Source organism: Dermacentor variabilis, chromosome 11, assembly GCF_050947875.1.
Source record: "Dermacentor variabilis isolate Ectoservices chromosome 11, ASM5094787v1, whole genome shotgun sequence".
Classification (NCBI taxonomy): domain Eukaryota; kingdom Metazoa; phylum Arthropoda; class Arachnida; order Ixodida; family Ixodidae; genus Dermacentor; species Dermacentor variabilis.
In genome coordinates, this window is record NC_134578.1 from 71,249,994 (window position 1) to 71,265,796 (window position 15,803).

General features: G+C 45.8%; 1 protein-coding gene across 1 annotated transcript in view; it reads left to right on the forward strand.

Annotated features, from left to right (window-relative positions):
• The window catches only part of LOC142563326 (anoctamin-4-like), a 66,180-nt gene that overhangs the window by 493 nt on the left and 49,884 nt on the right, over positions 1-15,803 (forward strand). Inside the window, exons 2-5 of the mRNA XM_075673885.1 lie at positions 2,171-2,276; positions 7,195-7,255; positions 8,136-8,218; positions 9,533-9,595. Of these exons, the coding sequence (XP_075530000.1) occupies positions 2,171-2,276; positions 7,195-7,255; positions 8,136-8,218; positions 9,533-9,595 (313 nt within the window). The remainder of the gene's footprint in view (positions 1-2,170; positions 2,277-7,194; positions 7,256-8,135; positions 8,219-9,532; positions 9,596-15,803) is intronic.

Consider the following 15,803-nt stretch of genomic DNA (forward strand, 5'->3'; position numbering starts at 1 on the left):
AGGCGTCTTTATTCGCCAGGTGCTATCAGTGTATATTTTCGAAATTATCCATAAATGTGTGCCATGTACGGCAATGGCAGGCCGAACGAAGGGCGCCTTTTGTTTAGTTCGAATGGTCGTAGCAGAGGGCGCAGCTATCGTATAAAGTATGTCGCAATGAAACGTTGTCATATTTAATCTGGTGAGAGGGCAGATGCAGGCTCTGCGTCTACAAGTGGTGGCAAACAATACCCACTGCCGAAACGGCCAGGTCTAAACAACACTTTATGGCTACTGATCGGGTTTATTTGGAAAACTCTGGCTCTCTGAGCGACAACGCAACGTCCTCTAGTAGGACAAGTCTACTGTAAATGGGAGCACAGCATACCCATGCGCTTACCATTCGACCACTGACTACTGAGGGACCAAGGCAGGCGGGAAAACCGGTTAGATAAAGAGAAACATCGGTAGATACATGCATACGTACAAGCATAGACAGGCACAAAACTTCCGGAAAGTGCGTGAAGTACTTTAAGGATGCTAACGCATTAAAAAAGTATTCCTATGAAGCTTCGCATTTTATCTCAGCTGTAACCGATAGCGGAGGACACGTTCTCTTTAAGCCTTGACCATAGTGTAGTTTCGCTACTTATAGCGTAGGGTACTTGGCAAATAATGCTCAAAAATAATTTCTGGACCGCTGGGGATGAATTCACGAATATTTTTGTGCTTGCGTACAATTTGCTATTTATTGGCTGACCCGCTTCGCAATAATTTGTCCAGCATCATAATTGGCTGGAATATCCTCTTACGAACAGTTACAAAGTAAGTGATATTCGTAAATATAGTTCTTGATCACTTCTGTGGGCAAAATTTTCAAATTCTCTGAAGAAGAAGTTTCAGCTTCGGATCACTTATCTAATACATGGGAAAGTATTATTCTTTTTAGTCGGCAACCACTTCACCAAATTTGATCACTTTTGCTGCATTTGAAAGAATAAGTTAATAGGTGGCGACTGTTGGAAGTGTATTCTTTATTTAGGCCGTCGATTTCTAATATAATAATTGTCTAAAATTGCAAGTTTAAAAAAAACAAAACTATCAAGTTTACCGGTAGTCAAGTTAACTATCAAGTGTACCTGTACCTGTAGCTGTACCTCAGCGATGTAAATTATATCGCAATTCTGTAAATTGAAAGTTTAGCCAATTTATAGCGGACAATATGGATATATTATGCATGCCTCGTAAGTAAACCGTTAATATGTGGCTAGGTCTTTAAAAAAAAGATTGCAAGTTTTGAGGAAACAAAACTATAAAGTGTACCTCTACCTGTAACTGTACCTTAGCGATGTAAATTATATCGCAATTCTGTAAATTAAAAGTGTAGCCGATTTATAGCGGACTAAATGTATTTATAGCGGACTAAAGGAATAATTATACATGCCTCTTAAGTAAACCATTAGTATGTGGTTAGGTCTTTAGCAGAACCCTTGCAAACACTGTAAAAATATACGTAAGATAAAAATTATTGCATCAAAGTTGTCGGGTTTGCATGTTCTAACGGGAACAGTTTGGGGAACTGTAGTCTTTTACTCATGCAGAGTTACGGATATTTAAATGTCGTGTTCCTGTTCTTACCATTTACCAATTATTGGCAATGTTTGTAAAAACATTCAGGTCCTAAATAAAATTTGCGTTTCCGGCAGTCAATAGATTTAACCTTTTCGCTTAAATGCAACAAATTTCATTAACATTGGCCCAGGGTATCTCAGAAAAGCATTCCGGCGTTTTATATGCATTTCAAAACGCGGCATCGGTGTTGCGCCTGAGATAAATTTTCAGGGGAAACCTGTTGTGCTAAAGACTACAAAGAAAGTGGCAGAATCAGCATGTATTATAGTTTTCTTGCGACTAAACGTTCACCACATATTTGTTTAAGCATGAGCGTTGAATAACCAACTGTATTTGAAGCTAATAATCACCAGTTTTCGTAAGGGCCAACAGCAGTTGTTCGTATCTCTGATGAACACCACGTAGTTAAGCCTTATGAAACTATGGATTATGTATTCCGGGCGAGATAAACGTATAGCGTAAACGCAAGCAAACACCATCTAGCCTTCTATAGTATATCCTCCTTTTTCTAATAGCTTGCTTACATTCCGAGCCTGTGCCTCTTCTAAATACTTTGCAGTACTGAGGTCTGCGACCGCAGCATCGCCGGTGACTTCATGATGTGCCCAGCCTGTAACAAAACCTGCCCTTACGAGTACCTGTACAACAAATGCACAAATAGCAGGGCAAGTATCTCTCTGACATAAAAGAAAAAAGTAAAGCCAGTGGCCGAATGTTAGTTTATTACAGTCATTCTAAATGGCGAGTGTGTAGAGGCGTGACATTATGAAGGTGTGCCTTAACTCAGTACGAATGTCCTCATGCTACGCTATGTCTGTGTGTGTGTTGTCACTTTTAAAGCGAAAGCTTTACTGGCAACGAATTTGCGATTTCGCCGTGGCGGTGCTCCGAGGAGGTACATGACGTCATAACGCGCGCCTCGCCGCGGATATTCTCTCTCTCGCTCGCTCCCTAGTCACTACTGCGCATGCGCCACTAGTAGCACCGAGCCACAGGTGTTCCGCCGCTGCGCAGCGCCGCGCCTTTTCGCCGTGGCCGTTTGGTATGACGTCACACCGCGTTCCTCGTCGTTGCAGTCGCCTCGACTCGCTTCGCCAACTGCGTCGCATGCCTGATAACATGTCGTAGGATTGAAAAGGAGAGTCCCATGCGCCGCAACCACAGCTGAGGCGTCAGTGTGGACGGCAACAATTCTGATAAGCAGGAGGAGGCCTGGAATCGACATCGGAACGAGATGAAGAGCAAACGAATCGCCCAGGAAACAGACGAACAGCGCGCCGAACGACTGGCTAAACGCCGAAACATAGCTAGACAACCAGACTAACCTGGACTTGCAATCAAGATTAACCAAGGCTATCCATGCTATATATGCCTTGACTTTCGCTACGTATAACCTGGCATAGCCGAGCTAAGCCACTGACCATTTTTTGTGCTGTGGTGCTAACAAAAAAAATTCTAACATTGATTTAAAATCTTCGAAGAAAACCTTACAGTACCTATGTGCGAGGCCGGGTGACAAGATCCTTTGAGTAAGTAGCTCCGCAGGCGAACTAGGAGGATCCACTTTTACCTAGTCGTCGTATTATTGCATATAAGGGAATAGTTCCCTTCTTTTACTCTATTATCTTTGTTATCCTCTCACGCAGTTCTTTTATTCCGCTTCTTCGATCTCTCCACTGTTGACCGCCGTTCAGATGTCCGCAGGCAGCTCTAGACAGTTGCAGTGCAGTCAGCAATAAGTTCCTTCCCTTTATTCTCTTTATTTATTTTAACGCGACAGCGTTAAGGAGCTCGTGTCGCAGAAAAGCCGGTGTCGTCGGCGTCGGTGTCGGCGTCGGCGGCGTTGGCCGTGAGCGATAAATCCCAGCAGGCACTTCATGAATAAAAACAACTTGCAAGATGGGCTGGGTGGGAATCGAACCACGGTCTCCGGAGTGTGAGACGGGGAGGTTACCACTGAGCCACGAGTTTTTTTTTCTTTATTGCCTTTTCACAAACGCAAAGAAAAAGATCAAATACACGACATGTACATATTCTAAAAACACCAGCCACAGCTCGGCCAGTGTAAGGTGTTTAAAAGGGCTTCACAGAAGCCAATTGGTCTAGTACAGGAAGCCATTCCGGGGGTTCACATAGTGCTCTGAACAAGTCGCGCGTGTATATAATGCTCTCAACAAAATAGTGTCTTGCTGAGTGAGCCTGTATATGACAATGCCTGATGTCCATTCTCGTCTTCCATACGCTGTGCATGCAAAGCAGCATTAGCATATCACTCGGCGCTTCCCCTGTTTCTGCACGTGGAAGAAACCGGATTCCAAAAGGGTTTATCGGCAATTCTTTTTTAAGTGTTCTTTGTAGGACGTCCCACAGAAATACGGCGTCATGGCAGTCAATAAAAGTATGCTCAATTGATTCTGGCTTATTACAGATTAAGCAGTTTACCAACCAAGGTACAAAAAGACCTTTGCTTTGTAACCATGGCTTTACAGGGAGAGTGTCAGTATGTAATTGAAAAAAGAACGTTTTAGCAGAGGGTCTCACTGGCATTTTTTTAACGCGCTTTAGCACATCGCGCTCAGGACCTAGCCTGTAGGCAGCTCGGTAAACGGGTAATGGTAAAAATACATCGAGAATATCAGAATACAAACGCTTTTTCGTGACATCACACAAGTATTCATATGAGAACCTTGCCTTGAGCAGGCGTACAGAAGTAACCACTTCACGCAAATAAGGACTGAGCGGTCCAGCTCCGAACGAAACAGATGACACGACAAAGTCAGATAGATAATCATGCACTCGTGCTTGGATCACAGTTCTCAAAAACACATCAGTTTGGTCCCACACAAAGAAGAATCTGCTTACCAGCTGCTTGAAAAACAGGTGTGAGAGCCCTAGCCCACCATTTTTCACCTTGTGAAACAAATTGCACCGGCTTGTGCGCTCCCATTGCGATCCCCAAATAAAGGTCGCAAACACTCGGTGGATTTTTTGAACCGAAGTTCTTGCCATGGCCATCACTTGCAACACGTAGAACACTTTTGCAATTAAAAACATATTACAAACGGAAGCTCTTGCGAACATTGAAAAGTTATGGCCACCCCATTTATCGGTAGCATTTTTGACGCGTTTATTTTCCTCAGACCAATATTCATCAGCATTGAGGTAGTTATTTAGCGGGACACCGAGGTACTTTCCGGGGGAGACGGTCCAATTCATGTTACAGTACACCTCGGGTGTGCTCTGCCAGTTGCCATGCCAAAATCCAAGGCATTTCGGCCAACTGATCACGCTACCAGTTGCTGTGCAGAACGCCTTAGCAACACTGACAACTTCCTGCACGCTTCTAGCATCAGTGCAAAGCACGGCTATGTCGTCCGCGTACGCTAAGACCTTAACTTCACTGCTGAAAAAAGTGAAGCCTCGAATACATGGTGTTGCAAACAAACGTAAACAAAACGGCTCCAAGTATATCGCAAAAAGTAGAGGGGACAACGCACATCCTTGTTTCACACTCGACCGCACAGGAATTGACATACTTAATTCTTTGTTGATCACTAATTTGGCTGTGCAATCATGATACACCATTTTAACACCTTCAGTAATTACAGATCCAACATTTACGTGCTCCAGCAATAAAAACAGAACTTCATGTACAACTCTGTCGAACGCTTTATGTAAATCTAGCTGAATCATAGCTACGCGGTCATGCATTGCGTCACAACATTCCAGAATACTTCTTGCTATGTGTATGTTCGTAAAAATTGTTCTACCTTTAATGCCACAGGTTTGATGCGGGCCAACGAGGGACTTAATAACGTTTTGGAGCCTTCTAGCTAACACTTTCATGTATATTTTATAATCTGTATTGGTCAAACTAATGGGACGGTAGGACTCAACTGAAAGTAATTTTGCAGGATCGTCAGTTTTGGGGATCATTACTACGTGCGCTGTCCTGAACGAGAGAGGCGCTTGCTTTTTTTCATAGCATTCAGCGATCACTCGGTGTAAAGCCACTGCCATTTCTGCCTTAAAAAATTTGTATACGGCTGCACCCAGTCCATCTGGCCCAGGTGACTTGCCATTACCCAAGTCATCGATTGCCGCTTCAATTTCGGCCACGGTAATTTCAGATTCCAGTGATTCTCTAACCGTGTCCTCTAATCTTGGCATAAGAGTTAGAAAGTGGGCTTTGAAGTACTCGGGGTCATAAATTCTTCCTCCAAGAAGTTCGGTATAAAATTCAACAAATGCACGTTTTATATCTTCGCTTTCTCGTGTAATTTTGTTGTAATATCGAATTTCATTTATCTCCTTATTTGCCGCATGCTTCTTTTCTTCACTTAGCACACGCTTAGTGGGCGTTTCGCCCAGCCACAACTTGTCAGTGCGCGCCCTTATCATTGCGCCGCGGTACTTATCTTCGTCGATCAACTCGAGTTTCGCTTTCACCTCTCGTATTTCTTTTTTAAACGCTCCAGGCACTTCATGTTCTACCCCTAACATGTACACCAGTTCACTGTGTAACTGTTTCTCTTGTTGCCTTTCCTTGTGACGCAATACGCATGCTCTATCGATGGCAGCAATTTTAATGTCGCATTTAAACTGCTCCCACACTGATATGAAACAGTTGGTTTCCGTATGCAGGGCATTTGAAAGATACTCCTTGGCTCTCGTGACAAACAATTCATCTTGCAGCAGTTTTTCATTGAACTTCCACAGGAACCAATTAAACTTGACACTCTTTTGTTTTTCGCCAATCGTAATCGAGACCAAACTATGATCGCTAAAACTGAGATATTGTGTTTCATAAGAGAAACACAGTGGTACAAACTTCGCCGGTACGTATATTCTATCAAGCCTCGCATGGGAATCACCTTGAAAGTGCGTATACCGTGCACTGAGCCACGAGTTCGATGCTTCAAAGCGGTACAAAAGCGCCTCTAGTGAACGCAGTGTTGCCTTAGAAACGAGCTGTTTCTAAGGCTCAGGCGTGCGTCGCTTGCTCAGGCGCGCATTTCGTTGTCGCGCCGAACGCTGCGTTGCTCGACGCTCACCGCGTCCGATGCGGGGCGCGTAGTCGCTGCGCCGTAGCCCATTGTCTTACACCCCTTGGCGGGTCGACGGGAACGCTGTCGCGTTCCACTCTTGAAGGCGAAGCTTAAGCGTCCTCCAATTTTTGATTTAGTAACCGATTACTACTAAGAAAGCTTAAACCCGGTAACAAAAACTTTGATATAGAGACGCGGCATCGTCAAGGCCCTGACGGAGACAAATTTCTTGTGAAAAGGTTGGCTGGTTTACCCACTGTTAATCAGTTCAAGTTACTAATTTCGTGCGATACATTGATTTTCTGACGAAGCCGAAAGAGAGTAATACATTGAATTCGTCCACTGAAATATCAAATTGTTACAGAATCTTTCGCGCTTATAATATGGCGAGCTTCTGTGCTTCCCACGCAGCGTGGCGAGTGTGTGTTGCAGTGACGAATCGTTGAGCAAACTTGCAAACGCATACACAAGCGTCTATAAAAAAGTAGCGAACGCCGCAATCTTCAAGGTAAACTGTTGCAGATTTCTATTGCAGATCAAGTATGTTGTCGACAATGGAGCCACAGTGGGCTTTGCAATATTTATGGCCTTGTGGGGTAAGTACGACTATTTGGGCTTTCTTTGTTCTCCCAATAGCACGGTTGTTGCTTGTCTGTGTAAAGATAGAATGAAATATTACAGTCTGAGGGTTTGAGAACGGGCCTGTCACAGTTCATATCATTTGGACGTGTGAAAAGAAGCTGGATTTTTTTTTGCTAACTACGCAAAGCTGAGTACTGTTACTATGATAATTAATAATATTTATTCTTATTTGCGACCGCGAGAGTACTATGTCACTAAACAGTTACAGATGGATGCCTTGTTAAAGCAACAGAAATGGAACGTGTTTTTTTTTCGATCCAATCGGCGCCCAAGTCATCGCATGACTTGCACTTATGAATATAAAGCAGGCCTAAAGAATCTGGTGACTGAAAGTCATTATGCAAATAATCTTAATGTTTCGTGACATTGCTGACTATAGTCGCTAGTTTTGTGCGGCGTCGAATACTTGTTGCAGTAAGTACTGTATACCGTTATTTTACATAATTAATAGCCAGGGCGCCCAACAGCTTTCAGTGCTTGCATGGGTTCTGTTCACTATAGGTGCTTAAATAGTGGAGCACACGCCGACTCTAGCACATATGCACTACTATCGCATATGCGGCAGTAACTGCGGATTCCAAAAAGTCGGATATGCAGCAGGCAAGTCGACGACAAATATTATGTATAAGTATCTTCGTGAATGCTAGCGCACTCGTTATTGTTCGCTAAACCATCTTTTCCATCGCCATCATTAAAGCGAGACAGTGCTTAGACACAATACCACCAAAAATAGAAACAGTTTACAGAGTCTGCCAGCATGGTGCGCATTCTGTAGAAAGCGTTCGAGGAAAACAAAAATATTAACCTTTATCGTCGTATTTATAATGTTCGCAGCAACTATTTTCATGGAGCTCTGGAAGCGTCGTCAAAGTGTCTTGGCATTGCAGTGGAACCTGAATGACGTCGACAGGCGGCCGGTGAGAACTACAGTGCCAGTGCACATAATTTTTCTCACATAGGCGCAGCAAGTCAACTTTAACATTATAAAAGGAAAGTATGAACAAAGTCATTTGAAAACTTTTTTTCTCTTGTCATAAAAAATATCCACCTTATGCACCTTAACTTACACCCTCCGCATCAGATCAATCATCGCATTGTAGGTTCATACATAGACTGCTCGTAGATGTTGTGACACCTATTCACTTGTCGCATAGACATTCCTGCCTGAACCTTTTCAGGCGCTGTGTTCACAATTGCGTATGCCAAGATGTGCATCAACAGCCAATGCATTGACGAATTTAAATGTATTTCAGATGTGCTCCATACGTCCTGAAAAAAACGTCTGTTTGGAATTGTGCTGCAAATATGAATAAAATTTGCAAGGTATTTCAGTAAAACGAGTGGAAAAGTAGATGGTTAGGTGTTTCTGCTAGATGCAGCTTCTTTGATTTTACTTCCCATTCTTTTTCACAATATTTTGCAACATACTTATTTTTCAAGTGGTCAGATTTGTGCTTTTCAAGCCTGCTAGGGAAGAATTAGTTGATGTGCACATATCTGATGCTCCAGTAGTGAGTTTTTGTATGGTATCCACATTCTGTAAACTTCACAAAACTAACTAAACAGTTTGAAATCTTTAATCTATTTTCTAACTGCATCCTTTCTTATAATTCTGAAGACAAAACGAATCCGGTGAAAGTAAGGTATAGATCAACAGCATACTGAAGAATGGAACAGTACTGAAAAATAGAAAGGACTATAAAGTGCGCCGTGAAGGAGGCACACATCACTAACGTGTTTATTACGCAGCGAGCATATTTACAGCCCTAATTTTTGAGGCACATTAACCTAAATAGGTGCTAGTTTTTAAGCAACGTCGTCTTATTCATCGCAGTTTAGGCCCACTCGCAAGACAAGCACCGCTTTATGCTATGTGCATTGAGCCTCGTTTTGCGTCAGCTTGTGTGCATACGAGTTTGTGTGTGTGCATGCATGTGCGCGTGTATGCATGCAAATTTCCTCGTCTGATCACTTTACCTGAAGCTATGCCGCCCCATACTGCCTTTCCCTTACTGCGGCGTTCGCTACGTTATTTCATTAGAACACTACTGAGTTAAACGGACGCAGTTCATGGCCTGCCGAAGTGTGCACATTTCCTCTTAACGTGCCGTGGAGCTTCCGCGTTTGCTCCCCAATTCGCTTAGAAGTACTCATGTAAAGTACTTTCGCCTTTCAAACTACTCACGTAGAAGTACTTGGAACTCTCCTTTACCATAACTTTCCTTTCGCAGGACGTTGTGTATCCGGACTACGAGGCCAAAGCGACGTTATACAAGCTGAATCCGGTGACTATGGTAAGAACCTTGTCAAAGGAAGAGAGACATGATATGACAACAACCGCTGTGTTACTACCTTTGGGCAAAAGGTGTATTAGCAAGAGCGAAATGTCCCTGAACGTTTATACATGGAAGCTCATTCCACGCCTTATAATAATATTTATCCAAATTCTTATATGCGCGATACTGGCAGATCTCATTTGGTCCAACCAGAATAAGCGCAGCTTATTGACTACTGCAGAGAATTACGCAGCTTATTCACTACTGTTTTCGAATGACTGGTCTTAAGTGCGCCGGATTTGTGTTTTCAGCAGTTCAGTACTCCCAACTTCTCCTAAAGGTTTCAAGGTGGTGACGCCTCTAGAATTATAGATAAGCTACGAAACGTGGAAGTAACTTTGCAGTGGCGCTCCTCTCACATTAGGTGCGACACAAAAGTGAAATTTTACAACTTATACTGGCGGGAATTTTTTCGCCTGTGCGATCGGGGCTTGTGCGAATTTTCTATCCTGGTACGTACCCCGTGGCCCATGTCTGGTCGGCAGTGCAACAACCAGTGTATACTTAGTGACCCAATTTGACTACACTGGTGTACACTGTACACTGCTGTACATTGTACATGTAGACTGTTGCGTACAAAGGACAGGGTTACAAAAAAGAACGATGGGACGCGCAAGGCGTATTTGTGTCCCATCGTTGTTTCTTGTGTGCTTGTTGGTTATGCGCGACAGTGTACCTACTTATGGCATACCAAAAGGCCCAAATAGCTACCTTAGTACATAATCCTACCGGTTTTTATTGTGCGAAATCGGCCGACGTCCATACAAAGTGGACGAGGTAGATAAACAAAGGTGTCACTTTGAAAGATAAGACGGTGTGTGACCTTGTAGAATGACAGCCCCATAAAAAGCAAAGCTGTTTATTCCGAGTTGTTGCATACCGAACTTCAGTTGCCCGTGAGTCCACGCCCGTGTCACCTAGGAAACGTGAAAGTGCACGCATTGTCTCTGTCGTCTGCCAACTCTGTGGCCACGCGCCTAGCAAGAGGTCCTCCGACAGTGGTCCATTGTGTAAATGTCTCAATGTATCTGCTAATGTCAGTCTTTCTCGCGCATACTCAGGGCACACCACGAGCACATGTTCTATAGTCTCTACAGCGCCACACACTGAACAGTCCGGGGAGTCTGTCCGTCCAATAATGTGCAAATATTTGCGCGTGAAGGCGACGCCTAAGCGCAGTCTGTGTATCAGGCATGTATGAGGGCGTGGAATTCCACGCAGAATGGGAAATTTCATATCGGGATCCAGGCTTTTAAGGCGGACGTGACGAGCGTCTGGCTGGGCCCAGTATCTTCTCGTCGCACTCCTCATTAATTCCGACAGGAGGCATGTGATGTCCGGTCTGGAGAGTTGTGTAATGTGTCATTCACCTCGTTCCTCCCATTATCATCCCCCATTGTGACCCTTTTCCTTCCCCTCTTCCCCTTCCCTTACGTAGAGTAGCAGGCCAGATGCTCCATTATGCGGCCGACCTCTCTACATTTTCCAATCATTAAAATACTTCTTCTTCTTCTTCAGTTGCCCGTAATTGCACCACACTGTAAAGCATTGCCCATGAATGACTCACCCGTTAGGAATGCAGCCCGCATATAACACTGCCGAGGTCTTTTGTCAATAGACAGTTTTAGTATAGCGTACGCTATACCATTGCGTACGCTAAAAAATAGCGGATCGTCACTGCGCATGCGCTGAACGCTAAACGAAATAGCGGGTATAGCGGGCGTACGCAACACAAACGAGTTAGCGTTAGTGTTTCTGCGGGGTTTGCGGAGCTTGCGGGAAACATGGCGGCGGTCCCGGCTGCCCACTTCGAATTGAATTTGGCGTTGCTTTTGTAAAATGCACTTCGTTCTTAGCAAATGACAGTGTAAACGGCTTTCGCTTAGTCTCAGGCCGCTTCGATGACAGAGTATTATGGATACCATCGTGGTGTTTTCGAGATCCCTTCTCGTCTCGAACGAGTCGAAGCCTAACGAAAGAAACGTTCGAGATGTCAACGCCACCTGTCGCTAAAAGCGCGAAATAGCCGCACCGACGGCATGTGGCCTCTGAGATCCGAAGATATCGCCGGCCAACTAACGTTGTAGAAAACGTGCGCTGCTTAGCGTACGCTATATTAGAGAGTTTTAGTATAGCGTAAAATCCTTGCGTTAGCGTTAGCGTGCGACGCAACGCTAACGCAAAGAAAGACTGCACAGCGCGGCACAAGGTAGTGTTTTAGAATAGCGGAACGGAGAAAAGCGTTAACGTTAACGCAAACAAATACACCGCCATCTAGATGTAAAAACACAAAGTACTGGAAAGCCAAATCCACACGATATGTCGAGCTTATCCAATGCCGAATCCCCAAGTGTGTCCCTAAGTCAAGCTTATCGAAAGCCACAGTCGCTGCGTTAATTACGAATGTAGGTGTTTGGTTTGAGCGTTGTTTTGTCGAGAGTCGCGAAACACACCGATTAATCTTGGCGTGCCGCGATCGAGTGTTCTGTGGGACCCATATTACGTGTCCTTTTTAAGTTGGGATGACATAGACGCCCTTATGCTTCGGGAATGAGAGCGACCGCGCAGGTTTTACGTGTCCTCAAGATCCACTCAACGTCGAAGCTGTACCGGAGGGGACGTTTCGCCGGCAATTTCGCTTCCAGAAAGCGGATTTCCCACTTCTTTCCAATTTTTTGCAACGGACGCCCACCTTGACGTCCATCCGAACGGGTTCAAGGCGAAAACCTCCTTCACGAGGTTCATATCGTCGTCGTTGGTAAAACGCACATGTATTGTGACCACAGCACCGACCACACCACTGTGTTTTGCCGCGGAAAACATGACATGCATCGGCTTCACATGCGGCTTTACACCAAGCGAACGAGCGAAATACACTTGGGCGCCATCTCGAGGCGGATACAGCAAACATGAGCAAACATTAGCAAACTCTCTAGTTAAGCCTACTGCCCGGCTAATCGAGGACGTATATCGCAAACAACGCCCATTTTTCACCTGTGCGCCGCTGCCGAAGCATCATCACACAAACCTAAGGCGAACACGAGCATTAGTGGGGAAGGATAGAGCCTAGCAGTGCAGGCAGACGACTCGATAGATCCGAAGCGGGCTGCTCTCACTTCGACTGGCGCCGCCATCTTGCCGTACGTAAGGCTCCTCTTGCGTGCGTTAGCGTTCAACGCTAAATCCTGAAAATAGCGTACGTACGTAACAGCTCCAGCAGCGTTTACGTATAGCGCATGCGCAGTGTGGTGCACGCAACGCTAACGCTAACGCTAACTCTTTGCGTTTGCTGCTTTACGCTATACTAATACTCTCTATTAGACAGTTTTAGTATAGCGTACGCTATTCCATTGCGTACGCTAAAAAATAGCGGGTCGTCACTGCGCATGCTCTGAACGCTAAACGAAATAGCGGGTATAGCGGGCGTACGCAACGCAAACGAGTTAGCGTTAGCGTTTTTGCGGGGTTTGCGGAGCTTGCGGGAAACATGGCGGCGGTCCCGGCTGCCCACTTCGAATTGAATTTGGCGTTGCTTTTGTAAAATGCACTTCGTTCGTAGAAAATGACTGTGTAAACGGCTTTCGCTTAGTCTCAGGCCGCTTCGACGACAGAGTATTATGGATAACCTCGTGGTGTTTTCGAGATCGCTTCTCGTTTCGAACGAGTCGAAGCCTAACGAAAGAAACGTTCGAGATGTCAGCGCCACCTGTCGCTAAAGGCGCGAAATAGCCGCAACGACGGCATATGGCCTCTGAGATCCGAAGATATCGCCGGCCAACTAAAATTGTAGAAAACGTGCGCTGCTTAGCGTACGCTATATTATAGCGTATAGCGTACGCTATAGTTGCGGACGCTAAACTAAAACTGTCTATTATAGCGTATAGCGTACGCTATAGTTGCGGACGCTAAACTAAAACTGTCTAATAATTTTTAGCAGAGGCCGCACTGTATCCTCACAAATACACATATATAATTTTGCATCCATTATCGCATTCTGTAAAGCTCCAACGCGCATAACACCCGCATACTTATGGCGTTTTTCACTGGTCGATTCGGAGCAGTATTTCTTGCTCCGCGGCAACGAATCCGAATTTCACTGGTCGATCTGGAGCGGGTTCGCGCGTTCCACTGGTCGTTTCGGATCAACTCGCTCCGCGCCGGATCGCTCTCACTTGCTCCGCCGCCGAGGCGCGGATTCGGGCGGAAATAGCTCGCGTCACTTCCGTCTTCAAGCGAAATCGGTACCCGCTTGGTACGCACAACATTGTGTTGCTTCGCAAAATGGCTGCGTTCGGTGCTGCTGTAGCGCTCGCGAGCGATGAGAGCCCAGACGACAGCGATTACGAAGGGACGCAGGTGCTGTACGAAGACTTCTGTGCACGTTGTCCATGCACAATCCTTGCGGGCGCGACATGGAAATGACGGACTATGCGACTGCCACGGTCAAATTACACACGGGGAACGGCGAGTTTGGTTGCCGTGGAAACGTACGGAACGGAAGTAGGGCATGGTTTTCGGAACCGGTTCGTGCGACGTGTACGCAGACTTCCTGTGTGATCCGCCGCGGAGCGTTCTTGCGCTCCACTGGCCGATTCGGATTTGTGAAACCCGAGCGCTCGCTCGAGGATTTCGGCGGCCGCTCCAGATCGACCAGTGAAAAACGCCATTAGATTTAAGTGCACGGTAAAGAGCCCCTGGTACTCCAAAAAATTCCGGAGTCCCCCACTACGGCGTGCTTCATAATCAGATTGTGGTAAGGGCTCGAAAAACCAGATAATTTTAACGCGAAAGCGTTAAGGGCCCTGTATCGCCGTCCGGCATGTCGAACTACGCAGGCCCGCCATGTAGCGCAAAGTTACTGAGCTAATTGAAGTTCTCAAAGTAAAATACTTCAGAAAAGTCGTAAAGTACCACTTGTACACAACCAGCAGACATGATAGCGTCGGTCTGTAATTTGCACATATGAGAAAACATTTTTCTGTTAACGTGGAAACTCAAACACAAACCCATTTTCCAGCATTTCTAAAATTAATAGAGCAGCCATTACCTCCGAGATTCGCGCGCGACTACGCGCGCAAATCTCAGAGGCCATAAGGAGGCGCGCCCGGTTGCGCATTTACATTCGCTCGCCTGTGCAGCCGGTCGACTGCAGCGCCGCCCCCGCGGCACCAAAGGGAACTATATATCTAGGTAACTTTTCGCCCTAGGGGAGTCTAGGTCCCTAGTTGTTGTGTAAAAAACGCGCCTAGCTCCTGAAACGCCCTAGTCCCCATGCGCGCGCCACGGGGCCCATAGAAATATGCGCTAGCGCAGGGTTTGTGCGAACTCGCCGGAGCAACAGGGTGGGAGTTTCATTGCGCGTGCACGCAAGCAGCGCGACCACGAACGAAGCGATACCAAGGTGGAACAGCGGATTTTACGGCAATCGAAGCTGTGTGTGTGTTTGTGGGTGGGTGGTGTGTTTGTGACGCGCTTGGTGTGTGCAAAGAGCAATTAAGTTGCGTGTGTGACGAATGTGTATGCTCAAAATAGCACGACCACGAACGAAGGTGGAATATCGCGTTTTGGCGTTTGGTGTGCGCAGAGCAGTCGAGTTGCGTGTGTGACGCGTTTGTTCGCGCAAACAGCACGACCACGAACGAAGCGATGCAAGGTGGAACAGCGCGTGTTGCACAATCGAGTTGTGTGTGTGCGTGCGTGTGTGTGACGCGTTTGTGATGCGCAAAGAGCACGACGACGATCGTCTTCTAAAACTGCGCCAGAGCAAACCGATTGTTGAGTACTACATACGTACTGCGCGGGCGTTAAAACTAGAGAAACACGGGATTGCGACGCGACCAGCCGCAGTGTATAGGACTGTACGTACGTACGTACGTTTTTGTAATGTGGTCAATCTTAAAAGGACGATGGCATTTCTGCACCGGCGGAGAAGTGGGAAATCGTGATTAAATTTGGCCGATCATTGTCAAAAGCAAAGGCTTACCCTTAATTAGGGGTTATCCCCTACCTTCTACTGAAACTGCAGCCTCCAGTAGTCTTCATGCACTTTTGTAGTCCTGACACCATACGACGATACCCTCTGACGTGGGGCCCAGACTACTGGAGAGCTGGTTGATCAAGCTTGCACTTAACCTTTTGTTCTTTGATTATGCTACAGTGCTAGAGC